The following is an 18,062-nucleotide window of genomic DNA, read 5'->3' on the forward strand; positions in this document are numbered from 1 at the left end:
CAGGAGGAATACCTACCTTTTCAGCACAAGTATTTCTCATCTCTTGTGTACAACAGCCTCAGCTGAGGCACTGGTACTGCAGACTGGGAAATCCTGTAGCATTGGTATGTCTGTCTGCACTGATAAGGAAGCTGTATAAGTTATCTGGAAGTAGTTAAGAAAACAAAAGGAGGAAAAAAGAATCATAACAAGCTATGTGGAGATATTTTGAAAATCAAGCATTTTAGATTTGCCACAAGATAATCTCACTGGGTTCAACCTTGGCAGGGTTATTAACTGCAAAAGCCATTAAATGGATGGTCTTGTGATCTTAGCACACATGTTGTCACATTCCAGGTGCTAAACTGTGCACCTCAGTTAACTTATGTAGCTGAGCTATACCTCAAGTAGCAATGCAAATATGCCCTAACTGTTGCATCAGTTTTTAAGTTTCTTGTTATGGAAATAGTCATACTTAGGTGACATTCTTCATGAAGAAATTTTGAGAACAGCTGTTTCAGATTAATAATATCTCATTTTCTGGTTGGGGAAAAACAAGATTGAAACGAACCAGTTGATCAGCCTCTTAAAGGGAGTCCTGCCTCCATGTTAGTGGAACGTTACATTTTAGTTATTTAGGAGGATAGTTACACAAATATTTTCTGATATGTTCTCCTCTCCTGCCCACCAGATTTTTATTTTTTTTAACTCCTACCACTCAGCTGTTTGGTTAAAGTTTGCAGACTTAGAACGGTCTTATTTGCACAGCTGAATGGTAATGAACTGCTGTGAAGAATAGTGGGGTGAGGTCCTCATCAACTGGTTTTGCCGACAGAGAAAGTATGTGTATAACTGCATGATTGGTCTTCAGCTATCTCCATCATCAGTTAGTCATGGCCTTTCTGATATTTAGAAGTAGATACAAAATCTGTTGGGGTTTTTGCTTGGGTTTTGGGGTTTTTTTTTTTGTTTTTTTTACTTGCCTGTAAGAAGCATAAAAGCATTCATTAGCCCATTGTTTTACAGCTGGGAATTGGTTAAGTTTTCTCATTTAAGATTATACCATAAGGGTCATTGCTTGGGAAGGGTGGATTATGGTAAACAAGGGCAATCACTCCCTAATGTATTGGAAAGAGTTATAGATTATGTATACTACTGTCATTCAGTGTAGAGGACTCCCATTTGTCACTGTCTTTCTGCAGAGACAGAGTTCTGGCTTCCGCCCAGTGTTTAGTTTAAAAAAAAAAAAAAAAAAGGCTTCAACGAAGTCAATGTCCCAGCTCTGCAAAGACTCAATTAACAAAAAAACAGGTCATTGTGCTGGAGTGTCTTATGTCTTGAACACAAATTTCTTAACTAGGAAAACAACTGAAAATATAGTTTTAGAAATGGATTTTACATCCACTTTTTTACAAGAATATATGATGTTTAGATGAGGTTCATGTATGTGTGTATGCTTTTTGAAACAATGATGGGGTTTTTTGGATCAATATTCTTCAAGAAGAGAAATAAGAATATGCCCTTCTTTTCCTCCATCCCCCAAGTTATAAAGTATACTAGTATACTTATTCATAGAATGTATCTCTATGTATAAACAGAGTATTTGAAAGAATATCTATAGATTCTTTTCACTCCTTCTTTAAAAGAGATCAAGCACTTGGGCTATCAGTATCTTCAGCCATGCCCATCACCATCTGGATTCAATGTGACGTGTTGTGTCAAGTTACAGACATTAGCCTATAATTATAATTTCAGTGTCACAGCTAGTCCATCTTAATTTGCTGTGCCCTAGTCATGATATGAACATCAACAAGCTCTACAGTTCCAAGGTTGTTTATTTTCATTTGTTTGGTTTTGCCTAGCCTTTCTCCCACAAGTCTGGAAGAATGGGGCAGGGGGGTGTCTTTTCTTTTTTCCTTCTTTTTTTTCCTCTTTGTTTTGTACCAGCCTTCCTACAGGAATTATCTTTGTCTGCCAGTAATTCTGACTGTGTCAAATCCCTCATGAAAACTTCTCAGATGTGACAGCATCAGCTGTTATATTCATGCTTAAGATAAGGGGTCATGAATTCTAAGGAAAATGGAAATCTTTTTTGTGTTTAGCAGCTTTATATTTCTTTTGTATAGTATTATCTAAACTGAAGGACCTAGAAATACATCAAGTCCTCAAAATAAATGCTTTCCAGGCTTCTGTGCCAAACACATATATTTTGATGTTGTCCCCTGAATATGTAGATTAAGCATGCTGTCTTTTGGCTTGCTGTTGCACTGGTGAAAATAAAGATGGCATTCCTATTCATTTGTGTTGAGGGAAAGAGAGAGGTTAGTGTGAGTCTTAAATAAATTCTTCAGACATATTCATTTTGTCAGCTTTGTATCTCAGCACAGCTTGGTGTAACAAAGTAGTCACCAAGTGTTCTTGCGATTTGTTTGTTAAACATTATAGGTCTGCCGAAAGACAGCTGAGTCAATGCAAAAGTTCCTCTCTGCTCTAAGTGAACTTTTAGTCAGTGCTTGTGTTAATGCTTTTCTGTTAGTGCATCCTCACACGTGAGTAAACGGTAACCTCAGCAATGCCAGCCTTTTGATTATTTATTTTTTTACAATACCAGCATAAAACAAAAATCTGTAACTGGCTTGTATTTGGCCAATGGTATTTTCAATAGAATTTGACACATTTGTTTCTGATATTTAAAAGAAACATAACCGAGTACCATATAGCTGATAATTAAAAATATTTTTCCTTTGAATCAGAAGTTAATTCAGAGCTAATTTGCAGAGGATTAAAGCATTTGTTTCATTGTATTTTTTTAGTTTTATATTTGAGAACTAAATTCTAAGTACTGGGGTTAGGTGCAGAGAATCAGAATATGACATGCTGTCCAACGGGAGTCTACCCATTAAAGCCCTGTTTGTTTTTGTTTATTAAGTGATGACTGCAAATGGTTAACTCAGCAGGCTGAAGGAAATAACACAGTATTTATAGGTGCATAAATAGTACACAGTCACATTTCAGCTCCTTTCCATCCCCAAGTCATCTGAACATAAGCTAGTGTAAAACTAGTCTCTTGTTAATACAATACTGAGCTTATGTTAAAAAAATCCAACCTGCTAGGATTGTCAGTTGACTCCTTGGCTCCTTGATTTCGTGAGAGCTAGTGAGGCATCTGTTCTCCCTCTGTACCAGTTTAGCTGGAATGGCCAAATTGAAGAGGAGGCATGGAGACAAGGTTTCCTTCCTTTCCTTCATTGACCGCCTATTTGTTGTTCATCTAAATAGGAAATTAAATAGCAGTCTAATTACATCCCCTGCTCTGATGGGACTCAAGAGGCCGGGCAACCTTCCACTGGCATAGCCTGGGGAGTGAACTTTATGCCCTGGATTTGTGGATAAGACTGAGGCTATCTTGCTTGCCTTTGTCTTCTTCTTGCAGGGGAGTAACTTGCTAGGTACTCTTTTGCCACTCCCTATGTACCAATATAGGTTGACGTACAGTCTCAGCATTTTGTGTATTTTTATTATTCCATGGCTGACAGTGTACTGCTTTGATTTTAGTAAAACAATTAACCATTAAGTTAATGTTATTGACGATGATGCAGACACTGAAATAGAATTCCTTGATTAAAAAAAAAAAATTCTTTAAGTATATAAATAAAGCACACTGTAGATATACAGAAAAAGGACAGAAAGACAGCCTGATTTTTCAGATTTGTGATATATACACCTGCTTAGTGTGAGATTTACATGCTCAGAATTGGATGATGCTGTACATACATATTGCTATATTTGAACTTCTGTGCGTCATTTATTTTGTTCCACTGGGCAATCCTGGGATAGAAGAAAGCCCAGCTCTAATTTCCTTACTTGTTTTTAATCAAGGATCCTTAATTACACAGACTTTCTTCCTAATATCAACTAATGTCTTCTAATTAAAAACTAAAAATAAATTTATACCTAAGTAACATGATAAATGCACAGCCTTAATTCTTTAAGCCTTTTAATAAACTGAGCAAATTCCAGTGATGACACAGACAAAACAAAGAGAATGCTTTAAAAAATGTCAAAATTAAATTAAGGTAATGAAGCATTTTCCTTTTTAAAAAAAAAAAATCAAACATGTCATTAAGTAGCTAAAAGATAAATGAGACCTAAAAATAAAAAAAGGAAAAGAGAAAAAAACCCTAATGCCAAGAATTTAATTCTAAAATGTTCTTTATTGTCATGTAAGATAGGAGTTCATGGGCCTCTGGTAGGACAGACAGTTAAAACATTTACCACAACACTTTGTTCTCGGTGTCTGCACACAGAGCAAAGTTGAAGCAAGGCATGCACTCCTCAAAGTTGTTGAAAAATTACATACCAATTTCCAATAAAGTAGAAAATACAAATTGTTTCTGTCGGCAAAGCTCTCTATATTCATCATTTCTTTCCTGAGTGATCTAGTGTTGTAATGTCAGGAAGATAATGGATTAATGTTGAAGTTAATGGTGAGAACAACACTTTTGGAAATAGCCTTGTAATGTATCTTTCCATATTTTTATTATACAACTGGCTTTGGAAGGTTTTATAAGGTCATTTATATTCACATGGGACTGGGCAAAAAGAACTTATTTTCTCAGTAAAGTTTACAGGTCATTAATTTACAATACAGACAAAATGTTATGGTAACTTTTCTATGTAATGCAGTGAATAGTCTGTCTGCTGTGATTCTTTGGCTGGAAAAAGAATAGCTGTATGCATGCATAATTTTAAACAAAGAGAAAGGTAGTGTATAATAAAGATGGATAGACCTAGAATAGATACTTGCTATTGACCTACAAAACTGGAATGATAATTACTGTAGAATTCATTTATTTTTGTTTTTATATATTTTATTATATGTGTGTAAATATTAACATTTATATATTTATTATATATAATTCTGGCAGGAAAGGAGCTCAACTGGCAGACTATTTCCAAAACAGCCACCTGCCTATATCTTCTCCAAAGGAATGGTAGTGGTTTTCCACAAAATTATCACCTCTCCTGACTACATCTCCATACTTCACACAGGAGAATGACTTCAGAAAATTGTTTAGGCAGCTTCAGCTTAAGCGACCTTAACCATAACATGTTCAGATGGTTTTTGGGAGTGGGGGTTAGTAGCCCCTTCCTAATGTTTGATTGGTAGAAAAAAGATCCCTTGTTCAAAACAGATAATCAGGTTGCTGTCTTAGTACCTGATGTTATCTGCTTCACACTAGTAGAGTGATCTGCCCTCTCATGACGGAATGACACAGGAAAGAGAGGGAATACATGTTTCATTTTTACATTATGGAGAGGACCTAGAGATGTTGAAGCAGCTTTTTAACAGGTAAGATTTTGGGGGGAAAATCAAAACCCCCCAAAATTCCACCTGGACTCTATTCAAAGGTTGAGTACGTTTCAGTCCCAATCTTAACCAAAATCAACTTACAGAGTTTCTGAGATGAAAACAAAAGTGCACAAAATATTCAAAATGTATTTATTTTTACTTAGGTATTTAGACTCTTTAATCAGGGATTACATATTTAAGTTCATCTTTGTGTGGAGAATTCCTTATCTGAGTCAAGAATTCAAAAGGAATACTGCTTTGGGAGACTGAGAAGGAAAAAACTATCTTTTCTTCACAGACATTCCCTGATTTGTGTGTTAAAGCACAACAATAAAGACAGTCAAACCTTACTGTTTGTTCTTTTGCCAATAGTTTCTAATGTTTACATGCAACTTACTGTTTCTATTTATAAATACAAACTTTTTTCTTACTTGCATTGTAGTCTTCACCTAGTACAAAAGTACAAGTAGACCATCGATTATCTTTGCTCTTTCATTTTGTTGTTACACATTATGGATTAAATCTGCAACTTCAGTGCATTTATATGGAAATTTGCTCTGAGAAAAAGACTAATGGGAAACACGCATGGGAGCTGGTTGCTGACTGAATGAGTGTTCTTGGATTTCCTGGTTTGCTTCTGTAGTGACCAGGTGGAGAGGAGAGGGAAGAGACGAGGAGAATAAAAAGAGGAGAGAAGAAAGAGGAGAGGAAAGGGGAAAAAAAACCAATGACCAAGATTTAAAAAGCTTTCTTAATACTAAGAAGCATAAATTAGCATTATAAAGATATTGATAGGTTTACCAGTAGTATTTTGCTGTATTGCAGATTTAGTGCTGTTCCAGTAGATGGCACTAATTACATAAACAATGCGCTAAAATAAATTTTAAAAAGTGAAAACACAGGTATAATTGTGCAATTCTCAGTATTAATTCACAGTATAAAAAAGAAAATTAGATAGAACATATTATTTCACTATCTTTTCCATCTCAGTGTAATTCAACATCACAAATAGTGATTGTTTGCATAATACATAATAATGCATCCATCTATTTGTGTCTCAGAAAAGAATAATCAACATTCTAATCAGTGTTTATCAATTTGAGCTCTCATGTTTTATCTGACATTTAGGATTTTGTTGCTTGGTCCCTCAGAGATCAGAATTAGTCCTATGGTCTTATGACTAAAAGAACTGAAACATTTAGAAAGACTCTGACCTTAGCAGTAAATCTGAGGAAGTCCTTTTTCTTTTTTTTATATTGATGGTATAAGTTGTTAATCTTCTTCTCTAATAATCATACAATGTGTGTGATCATTTTAAGGTGATCTGAGGTTTATTCTTTTTCTTTCTCTTTTTACTTCAGCAATTTTCAAAAGAAATACGACAATGGCAAATAAATGTAGATGTGGCAAATGACATGGCACTTAAGCTGCTCCGTGACTATTCAGCAGATGACACCAGAAAAGTAGAACTGATAACAGATAACATTAATGCGACATGGGCTGCCATTAATAAGAGGTAGGATATAAATTCTGCTGTTAGATTTGTTGTTAAACTTCATTAACATTCATTGTCCAGCTTTGGTTGGAGATTATAGAAGATGTAACTTTTGAAAATGACATGATTATAGTGAGAAAGGAAAGAATGATGATGACTCTTCTGTCATATTTTTTGGAAATGTGTCTTTGGAATGCCATTTAATTCTCTCAAATAAAATTTTGCCTCCTGCCAATTCTCCTCTGCTGCAACCAGTTGCCAACTAGCTTCAGTTGATAAGTTATATATTTTAAATATTTAAAATGAGTGGTCCATATTTCTATGTACTACCTTCACATCACAGTCATTATAGTGATTTTGAGTCATACACTGAATCTGAAAATTACAAACGTATCCTATTGAAGCAGGTTCAAAGTAGAACATGTTATCCTGTACCTTTGAAGCAAATCTCTAGTCAAGGAAGTTTTTATTAGATCTTTGATCACATTCTTGATTACATTTCACAGTGTTGCAGTGTTTAGTTTAGATACCAATTCCTTACTAAAAGCAATTTTTGCAGCTTGCCACCAAATTGTAAATCATCCAATATGCAATCTATAGATCAGAACATATTGCAGGAGAAAAATTACTTTCTTTATAGTAGTAAGAATTTTAAATCATTGCACATTAGATGAGGTACATAAAAATTAAATCAAAGTTGTTTTAATCAGTATCTTGGATTAAGTTTTATAGCTTATAACTGAAACTAGAACTGAATTAGATCTTAACATGTTTTTAATTAAAGTCTATGAACAAGACCAGAAAAGTCAGCTTAGTTAAATATGCAATAAATTCAGGAGATCTTCTTGCATAATGGCAGTTACTTAAATCACTGATGACTACAGAAATTTATTCCCACTTTTTGTTTATTTTTTTAATGAACTTGATATTCATATGAATGAGTCACTTTAACAGCATTTTTTCTGAAACAGACTTGCCACTGACTTAAGATCCCATTCAAATGAGAGAAGAGATGCTATTGATGTCCACTAAAAGAAAGCCACATTAATAATTTGAAAGTCTTTTTTTTTTAACAAGAGCAATAACTAAACTGAGAAATTAGTATAAACATTCAGTTAATATCTGCTTGCATTTTTCCTGTTATAGTACTAGCCATTTTAGCTTTATTAGTAGTAGCCATATTTTTAAGAAAAAATGTTTTGCTCTCTGTGGTCTGACAAACAGGCTGGGGAGAACATCTGTTCGTGGATGAGAAAAGCTGGGTGTCTAATGCTTAAAACTATTCCCCATGAGTAGGTAAAATCAGTAGCTTAAAAGGATTAGATGGGAGAACAGAAGAAAATTGCTTTTGTCTGTATGTAGAACTACAACCCCTGTTCAGTGAGATGGCTTTGTAATCCTGAAGTCCAGGATATGTCTGTAGCTGCTGTGGATGCTCAGGTAGCAATTGTAGCTAAAAGTGCATCTTTAGACCTGTTAATGCTTCAAGCACAAACCCAGGTGTTTCTAATGTTGCCTAAATGTGAGAATTGCCATTGTTGCATGGAGTCAACCAAGTACTAGGCTAACAGAGAGTACAAATTCTTCAGGACACACTCCTTGCAACCTTCTACAAAACCCACAGACTTTTTCACTGCTTGTGTTAGGTGAATTACTGTAGTAAATGTTTTATGTCTTAGAAGAGAGCTGTTTAGGTGACTGAGTTGACATTTCCCATTAAGAACTACAAAAGGATAGGATTATGCTTGAACAGGTAACTGTAAAACTAGAATTTCCTAGTTTTTGGTTGTATGACTTTACTACCTTTCTACTATTTTTTTTTTTTAATTCAGTGTTTTGTATACAATTTTTGTAAGACTTCTCATGATTTAGGAACTTGAAAAAGAAGCATGCTGCAACCAGTAGTTGATAAGCTTCTTTAAAGGCTGTATCACATTTCTATCTGTCTTTTGTAAGACATTGATAAATATGGACGTACTAAGGACCTCAAGTCAGCCAAAGACTTGTACTTGGAAGATTTTCTGCACCTGTAGATTTTTCAGGTTTGTTGGAAGCAGTAGCCAGACCTTTTGCTCATCAAACAGTTCCTGAGTGAGGTCTTGAAAGAACCTCCTAGATTTCCTTAGTTAAGCAGCTTGGTGGAAGGAAAAGATGGAGTCCATGTGCCTTTGGATGACTTAAATACCAATTTGTTCTGGTTTGGGTTTTTTTATTTGTTTTGGGTTTTTTTTTCCCCACTCCCTCTATACTTCAGCTTTCAGGTTATTGTATAGAGCAAAACAAATTTTTTCTTTGTGGTTTTGGGGATCTTTTGAACAGTAAGAGAATATTTGCTCAGTAGAACGGAGACACATGAGCTGTTTGTCACAGGCTACAAGAAAGGGTAGTTCTCCACTGAGATGTGTATGCAATGATTTCAAATATGTCCATGAGTGTTATTTTCATCTAGATCATGAGGAAGTACTGCTCTGGTGATTCAGTGACCTCACAGTGATGTAGAAATATATCCCAATGTTTGTATGTGTCTTGAGTGCCGAGAGGAAACATTCTGCTAAAGATTTTGGTTTGTTCTCCCTATATCCTTAATTTAAATGGCCTAAGTATTTTGTGGATACTTTCTTTTAAAAAGAAAAATTAAGAGCAGCTTACATTATTTTGAACTGGTTTTCCTCTAACCTGCCATTAATATCAGAATTGTGTGTTAGTATAAAAAATGTGAAGCCTCCTTTTCCATGAACCAGATTAGTAAAACAACAGGCAGGCAAGCAGCAGTAAAATTCCACTTTGCCTGTTGGTAATAGTTCAGCCAAAGCAAGTACTTTAGTCATTAAAGCAACATCTGCCAGCTTGTGTTTTGTTTTGCTTAAGTAGATTTGCAGCTGATTGCTGTGTGTTTACCCTTTGCCTTATGGTTCTGTTTTATAACATTGAACTATAAGGAATAACATTCTAACTCCTTCAATAGCCAAGTTGGTGAGTGCTTGATGGTTGCTTCACTTTTTTCACTCACCACTTTTTAATTTTTGTTGTTCTCAATACTGCAAAGATACGCTAAAAAGCACATGAACTAATCAGTTTGGCAAAAGCCAGAGTGACTTGTAAACAGGTCTCTCCCTCTTCTCTTTAGAAGCATTGACTTTTCAAGAAATAACTGTATTATTTAAGCTGAGGCATTTAAGGAGAAAGCAATCTGTATCGTTTGTATTAACAAAAATAAATCTAACAGATGATCTAAAGTGTTCTCAAGAGGAAAAAATACGATGAAGGAAGTAACCATTAGAAATTTAGTATATATAAAAAATTTGTTATGGTATTATTATGTTAATCCTTCTTTTTGTGGGCACTCATATTTTATGTGAATTATCACATAAAACATAAATACTTGCTTAAATTTGTTCCTTTCCTGGGAATCCACCAGATGTGTTTATTTTTCACTGACTTAAATATTAAGATAAAAAGGGACTTGGATCTTTCTTAAATGGAGCATATATTATCACAATAATTACATAACAAACTCTGACAACTGGTTAGGACTCCAACCTATCACTGTCTAACAGGCATCTTCAAATATTTGCATCGCCCACCAGTTCCTATGCTCAAGTTCAACAGAACTCAGGCTGCACAGTAGATGTTAAGAGCTTTCACTGCTCCAGATGCTTATTTTTGCCTCCTGAGACAACATACAGTACACACACATCAGTCAAAACATAAAAAGTAACTTCCCCCCCACCCCACTACAGGGTATGAGCAGTGAAGAACCAATATAGAACTAGATTTATGTTGTTGTTATTAGTTTAAGTTGTAGGGGGTTAGAGAGGGAGTGGCAAGGAGTTTAGTTTCTAGACAATGTATTTGAAACGTCTGAGATACCAACTCCCAAATTTATCTAATAATGGTGTTAATTCTCTAACGCAGCCAGTTGTACAAACACCTTGATGTTGATGTCAGCTGGACAGTATGAAATGCAAATGGCCAAACAAACTAAGGACCTAAACAGTACAAAAGTTTGATGCATATTTGTTTCCTATGTAAATGCATAATATAGCAGTAAGTATAAGAGTGAAAAAGGTCATAATCTAGTTTTGGTCCTTGAGCAACAAACCTTTCCTTGTCAGTGGTTGCTTGTTGTAAAAATACAATTGTTAGAATGTAAACTTTATCTGTACATAATATTTGTAAGTATAATTTTATTGCCTGCACAGAAAGAGCTTGACCATTGTGCTGGAGACACGCTTTCTTAATATACTGTACCTGTCCTAATACTACTTTGCTTTATGGCACTTGTGGAAGTAATCACATTTGTGTTACAGTTGAATTGCATTCTGGGTGAGAAAAACTGCATTTACACATCAGCAACAGCCAGGAGTATGAAATGTGTTAAGTTATACTGAAGATTCATGGTTGGTTTCAGTAGCTAGACCTTTCTGGGAGCCATCTCTGAAGAGTTTATTTGCTCATTTAGGCTGTGACTGCTAAAGTCAAGAAGGACAGAATTCCCAGTATGTTTTACTTTAAAGAACATTCCCATCTTCTAGGTTCTCCAGGCAAACTCAGCCTTTTCCTTTCCATTCTTCTATTGCTTTGAAGGTTGGTCCACATTCTTAAAATCGGTATAATTCCATGCATACGAAAAGCTATTATACCTCCCTGTGCAGGCACACTTGCTTTGAGCACAGTGAAACAACTAAATTAAAAATGTAAGTGGCCATGGGTATCTTTTTTATATGGGAAGTTTGTTTACATGTCTCTGCCTGCAGTTGTTGTCCTGGCTGTAGAGCTGCATTCATGTGGGTGTGAGCAAGAAATCATTGCAAATGTGAGACTTCAGATGAAGACAACAATATGTCATTTTCAGATGTATTTTTTTCTTTTTTTCCCAAAGAAACCATAGGATGGTAATTTTTATTTTTATTGTCATGTTATGGTGATCTATTGGCTGTTTTTTGAAATAATTTTGCCAGGCTCAGGAAAGTAGATAAGTAGAGTGATTGCTTTTTTACAACCAAGATGCCATGCTGAAGCTTGTTATTTACACCAGCTTAACAATGGATACTAATTTAAAATTGCAAAGGCTGCTGGAAAACACTGCAATTGTAGGGCAATTATTTTGTTTTGTGAGAGGTGTTGATAATGTTTATCTTTGTTGCCTCTATTATTTGAAAAAGTAAATATTCAGTCTGGGTGTTTGTTACATGCTGTCTGAGAATGTTGCTTCTTTTTAATCTATAAGGACTTACGTACTTTTACTTAAGTCAGTAGAATTATTCATGTTGACTGAAAGTGAGTCTCTGCAAACTCAGGTATCATACTCAAAATTATGTTAAGGAGCAAATAATTTTATATGTCAGCATGTTTTTCTGAAAAACTAATGTAGCTCTGTTAATTATTCTTTTGAATAGGAGGAGAAACAAAGTTTTCCAAAAAGCATTTAATCCAGAACCCTTCTGGAAAGTCTGAATTTTATATGGGGTCCTAATGTCTTTCCCATTAGACAAAAGGGTACAAGAACCCTTTAATTTTCATGAAACTAATTTGTCTCACTTTGTCAGTACAGCACTCCATGCTTCTCAGAAGTTACTCTCCAGCAGAGTTAGTAACATCGGCAAACTCTAAACAAACCCTCTTTATTAGCTGCTTCTGATGCAAAAATGTTAAGGCTTTTGTGTTTAAAATATGGGTATATTTGAAGTTTCCTAAGAGTTGTTTTCAGAGAAAGGATTAATGGATATTTTGTTTTCTTTGTCCCATTCTGTTAATATTATTTTAAACAAAATAACACACCGTCAAAAAAGGACTATAAAAAGGCTGTGAATACTACTCTGGCGAGGTTTAGGTGCTCTGAGTTTAATTTGAGATATGTGTTGTTTCATGTTTTACTTGGTTAGATATCATCCCTTAACATATCTATATTAAAAAGTACACCTAAAAAGCCATTTGGGGGACAGGGATTCCTTTATGGTGATAGATAAAAGATAACTTACCTATTTGAAAGACATTCTACTAACTGCCTACACTCTCAAACAAATATTTATGTACAAAATATAATATCAAGCTTATCAGCAATGACATCAGTTAACATTGCTTTATTATTTTTTTCTTTCTAATGCCCTTAAGAATGATGACATTTCAGCCACATATAGGAAAAAAAATACAAAAAGACATAAATAAAAATGCCAGATGAAGCTCCTATAAATAGGTGATCTTGAAAGTCATCTTAGCTGCTTATATTCTGTTTTTCGCCTTTGTTCTCCACTCAACTGACTGTACTTTTTATGCAGTACTGACACCAGCATGTGATCCTAGATGAGAAGTCAACTGAGGGTATTGAATATTTGTGGTTTACTTTGTGAGAAGATAGTCTTAGATATGCAGTGCTTTCAAAATGCTGGTAGGATGAGCTGAAAAAGCAATGTTACCCAGAATATGGTGTGATTCATCATTACCCCCTTTGTGAACCACCTCTTGTGATTTCTGAGAAACTCTTTTAGGATTAAAAAAAGGAAAGAGTTCTTGAGTTATTTCAGGAGAGGGTAGCATCAGTAATAAAGTACTGGACTAAAAGGATCTATGGATCCTTGTGACTTCAGGGACATGTTTCTTAAAACTCTTAATATTAGTGTGGTTAAACTTAATGTTCCCACCACTTGAATAGATACGTATGTAGGCTAGTACCTTTATCACTTCCAGAAAGGCAATAGACCATCTGTAGGTTTGCTAAGTCCTCCCACGGACAAACAGAAATGACCTCAAAGAGGAAAATGTTGTTGTTCTTAAATTAATCGGGTTTTTTTCAACTTGTCTGTCCCACAAGTGGCTTGCTGAGATTTTTTAGATGCCATGAATTCAGCTGATTGATAGTTTAGTGGTTTTGGTTGATAACTGTAATCGAATGTTAATGATTTCATTATAGACAAAGAGGAGGACAACACTGGCATTTTGAAAAAAGAAGCCTTCAGTTTCAAATACAGAGAGCAAATTAATAATTAAAACTAAGTGGGAAAAGTGAAAGTAGAATGTCTAAGACGACCATTCCCTTACTGCTCAGATGGTTGCTCTTTCCATTTTTTTCCTTATTCTTGGTTTATATTTTGGTCTTGAGTGAAATAGAATTCCGCTGCTTTGTTCATATTTACTGTGTATTAAATGCTGTTTATTCCTTTTGATGAAAATGGGAACAGTTCTCATGTTACAGTGAAATCCAACTGGACAAAATCATTAAATAGTTTATGACACAGAATTCTAAAGGGACAGTGATTTCATGGACTAACTTGAATCATAATCAGCGCTTAATATGGGCATTTCAAAGAAACACTCTGAGAAAACTCACTCGTGCATCCACAGGAGGTGCAGGAGGAGCAAGGTACTAAGGAAGACATAAGTAAGCCCAATTTTGTGAGAGAAAGAAGAGGAATAACAATTTTTGTTCTTACTCCATTAGAAGATTAAGACAAATGTGGTGTTCTTTTTCTGAAAGGTGAAATTTTGTGAAGTAATTAGAGAGGTTTAGTCTCTATTTGAACAAGAACAGAAGCTAATGCGCTGTGCCCTGAAAGTCCAACCTTAAATCTATTTTCTATTAGTCTGCAGATAAATTAACAAACTGTAGCAAACTGATTATTGCTCTCATCCAAAGCTTATTGCAACAAATTTATGTCTTTCCTTTCCCCTCAATAGACTTCTTATCAGGCTTCATATCCTTTAAAACAAACAACCGAACAGAAATTAATAAAGCTGATGCACTAGCAGAGTGCCAGCAAGAAGGAATTTGACCTTAGTTGTCATTTTTTTGTTTGCATTATTGTTCTTGTGATAGCCTTGCTTTTTCCCCCCGGTGTTTTCTATAGATATTTTTTTTTTTACAGCATTTCCTTGCTATTGCAAGCTTTGGTGCTTCATGATTGTTTAGCTTCTGATCAGCTGCTGTGCAGGCAGTGTAAGCTTCCCCCTTACTGGCTTGTCAGTCATGCTTGAAACTGAGAGGATAATTCAGTCTGACTATTAAATTTTTAGTCTCTCTTTGGAAGTTACAACCAAATGTGTCAGTTTGACAACAGTGGTGCTTGCCTTATGTTGTGTGGCTGTGTTTTAACTATGAACGAAATTTCAACCACACTTGTTTTTATATAAACTCGTAAAGAAATTGACAATGACAACGAGTGGTTATCATTCTGGATGAAGATCGGTGGCACAAGAGGCTGATGGTCGTGACTCTAATTGACCAAGGGAGAGACGTGGGGAAGTGGCAATGTTGAGGGCAAATGGGAAAGCAACAGAATTATCAATGTAATTTTCTTGCCTGTCCTAAAATAGGGATGGTGAGAAATCACTGAGGAAAGGTGAGATTAAACTGGTAAATCTTGAGGACAGATAAGGTGTATCTGATACAGGTACATAAAAGGGGAAAGAGTAAGTAAGCAAGGAATTTGTGAAAAAGAAAAGATCAGTATGCTCATGTTGTTTAGCATCCAGTATCAATCACGTCTTGACTAATACCCCAAATTTAACTGTACTGTGCTACGTTCCCTAACAAATTTAAAAATGTAGAGCTCTTCTCCAGCTACTAAGCATTGTATCTCCTGCAAACTATAAGAAATACTATCTCCTGCAAATGATAAGAAATAATAGCTTGGCATTATCACTCTAGCTGGCATATCTGCAGATTATTCCTTTGTGCCAGATACATAATCGGTTGTATCTGATAAATCGGTTATGTATCTGATACATATCTGCTTAAGCACAGTAGTGCCTTGTGGCAATGAATAATACAGGTCCACTTTTTGTTGGTAAAGAAGGAAAATTATTTTTGTCTCTTTAAAATGTGCTACATATTTTTGAGATTACATTTGTTCACTTGACACAGTATAAGGTAAAAACAAATTTCTTGGAATTACCTAAAGTGCCAAGCTTGCAACACCCATTTCCCACTTTCTGCATTTTGTCTTATTAGTATTTTATGTTTTCTTTTTTATTTTCCTTATTTTCTTTTTCTTGTTTTCTTTCCTGTTATTTATATGCTTTCTTGGTTTTTTTAATGCATGCCAAGTTAGACTTGAGTCCAATTTAGTGGTTTGTGGTTTTGCTTTTTTTTTTTTTTTTTTTAAATCTAACTTGGATGCATTTTCTGTATATATGTTTATTTTGGTTACTTTTTTGTTTTAAAATCTGAAAGAGCTGCTGCTGTTTATTGTCAGTAATGGTAAACAGTTCATAAATTTCCATGAGTTCTTGGTGCTTAGGGTATGTCTGAGGTTGATACTTTAGCTATATTAATTCATTACTAATAGTGTCTGTTGCTCCGTTATGAGCCATATACCTTTACTGAGTCCAAGAGGGTAGATTTGTTTTTGTGGTAGTTGACCTGTAAGTTTCGCAGTGTGGTTTTGCTCCAAGGGACAGGAGGCAATTCTTCCAGGACTGTCCTCTCTCTTTGTTTCTGTGGCAACACCAACAGAATAGACTTGTTCAAATAAGATGGCACTAAGAAACCACAGTTCAGATCTGCCTTTTGTGACACCCTTCCTTTTTATACTGTGCTGATCCCTTGGAGCTGTGGACACGTGTCACTGTTACTTCTTTTCATGTTGGGGAAAATAAAAGTAGAAGCATGGAACATTTTTATTAAATTTTGCTTTGGCTAAATTGGTTTTCACATCGTGTCACTACTTTAGTCATTTTATGTCTGATGTTACTCTCCTTTGTGCTGGTTGGGATGAGGTACCCAAGCCAGGATCAGGAGAATGAGCTAAAGATGGACACAATATTTATTCTCTCTCTCTCTCTCCCCCCCCCCCCCCCCCCCCCCCGCCCCTAGTAATTTTCAGATGCTAGTATCTATTGACATCTTTATTAAGCTGTTGGTCTTGATTTTTAAATACTAAATTCATTCAAGGCTGCAGCTAGTTCAGAACCCAGCAGTGTATACTGAATTTAAATCTTCCTTGCAGTGTCTGGTATTTTGGGCACATCTATATTGAATCTTCCTTCTATCACATTCCTGATGATTTGTTCCAGATGGAATTATTCACAGTCTTTCCTGGGTTTGACTAATCTAAAAAAATTTGCTATCTTGATCTTCCTACCCTTTTCCCAATGGTTAATTAATGCACTGAATAACACCTAGTGCTGCTCCCCTGGGACAGGCTCCTAATGCTCAGAGTTGAACGTTATTTACATTGAGTACATTGTATGTTCTTAAACTCAGTTTTGTTTCATTCAGGAGGTTTCTGGGTACTGTCTGATTATGGAGGGGCAACATTTAGCTAGTCATAAATATTAAAGATTATTGAACATAATTACATGTTCATGTAGTGTCATCAGCGGTTTACTACAAGTATAATGTGCTTAGCTTGAACTGGGTCAAATGAACTAGTCATGTTAAATTTACTAGAATAATGTCACTACTTGATATTTGGGACTACTAAAATTAGTAAGATAAATAAGCGGCTCTTGTTCAGATTGCCATTCTGAATAAGCTGTGGCACATTAAACAATCATATAGAGATCAGATTTGAACATACAGTGTCATTAAAAATATTTAACAATTTCAAGTAATTGAGACAAACTATATTGCAGGTATTGGATAGCAGGTGACAGCCTTTTTTTAGACCAGAAGTACAGATAATCAAGGAAAAAATACAGAAGTTAATATAAGAAATCAAAATAGCACATAAGTATATTAAAGACCTGTAAAAACAACGTGTCATGGTAATGCTATGTGGATTTAAAAATACCTGGTTTTTTCCTTGACTGTTCAGTATTTTTATCCTTTAGATAAAGAGAGATTGTACAGTATATATAAAATCACTCAGTAAAGTATGGAAATTTAGAGATCCATGACTACTGCAAAACATGGAATTTGTGAGAAAGACTAATACTGCATTTCGACATAACGTTTTTATGACTAATTTATACGCAATCTTGTGCACATACATCATGCTGCACAAGCAGAATGAAATGAAGGACATAAAGTAATGCTACAGTTTTCTTTTTTTTACTAATGCACTTATAGATTTCCTTGTTTGCATTTTTAACAGGAAGGTTAATGAGTTGTCTGTAGTCCACCCATGCATACCTAATAAATGTGTTAATATCAGTTGAACTTAATTTTTGTCAATTGTCAATTGCAACACAAGGCGGCCATCTCCAGTGTTTACTTGAGGTTAAGAATGTTAAAAGTTTTTCTGTTTTGTTTTCTTATGATTCTTCTGAGATAACCAGTCTCTGTTTTTTAATGTT

The 18,062-nt window shown here is 35.1% G+C and overlaps 1 protein-coding gene across 3 annotated transcripts in view; it reads left to right on the forward strand.

Annotated features, from left to right (window-relative positions):
* DMD (dystrophin) overlaps nucleotides 1-18,062 on the forward strand; it is a 1,232,979-nt gene that overhangs the window by 944,039 nt on the left and 270,878 nt on the right. For all 3 annotated transcript variants that reach the window (XM_075717957.1, XM_075717963.1, XM_075717968.1), the window contains one exon: nucleotides 6,694-6,848. In XM_075717957.1, the coding sequence (XP_075574072.1) occupies nucleotides 6,694-6,848 (155 nt within the window). The remainder of the gene's footprint in view (nucleotides 1-6,693; nucleotides 6,849-18,062) is intronic.

The sequence above is a fragment of the Pelecanus crispus genome, chromosome 1 (assembly GCF_030463565.1).
Source record: "Pelecanus crispus isolate bPelCri1 chromosome 1, bPelCri1.pri, whole genome shotgun sequence".
Lineage (NCBI taxonomy): Eukaryota > Metazoa > Chordata > Aves > Pelecaniformes > Pelecanidae > Pelecanus > Pelecanus crispus.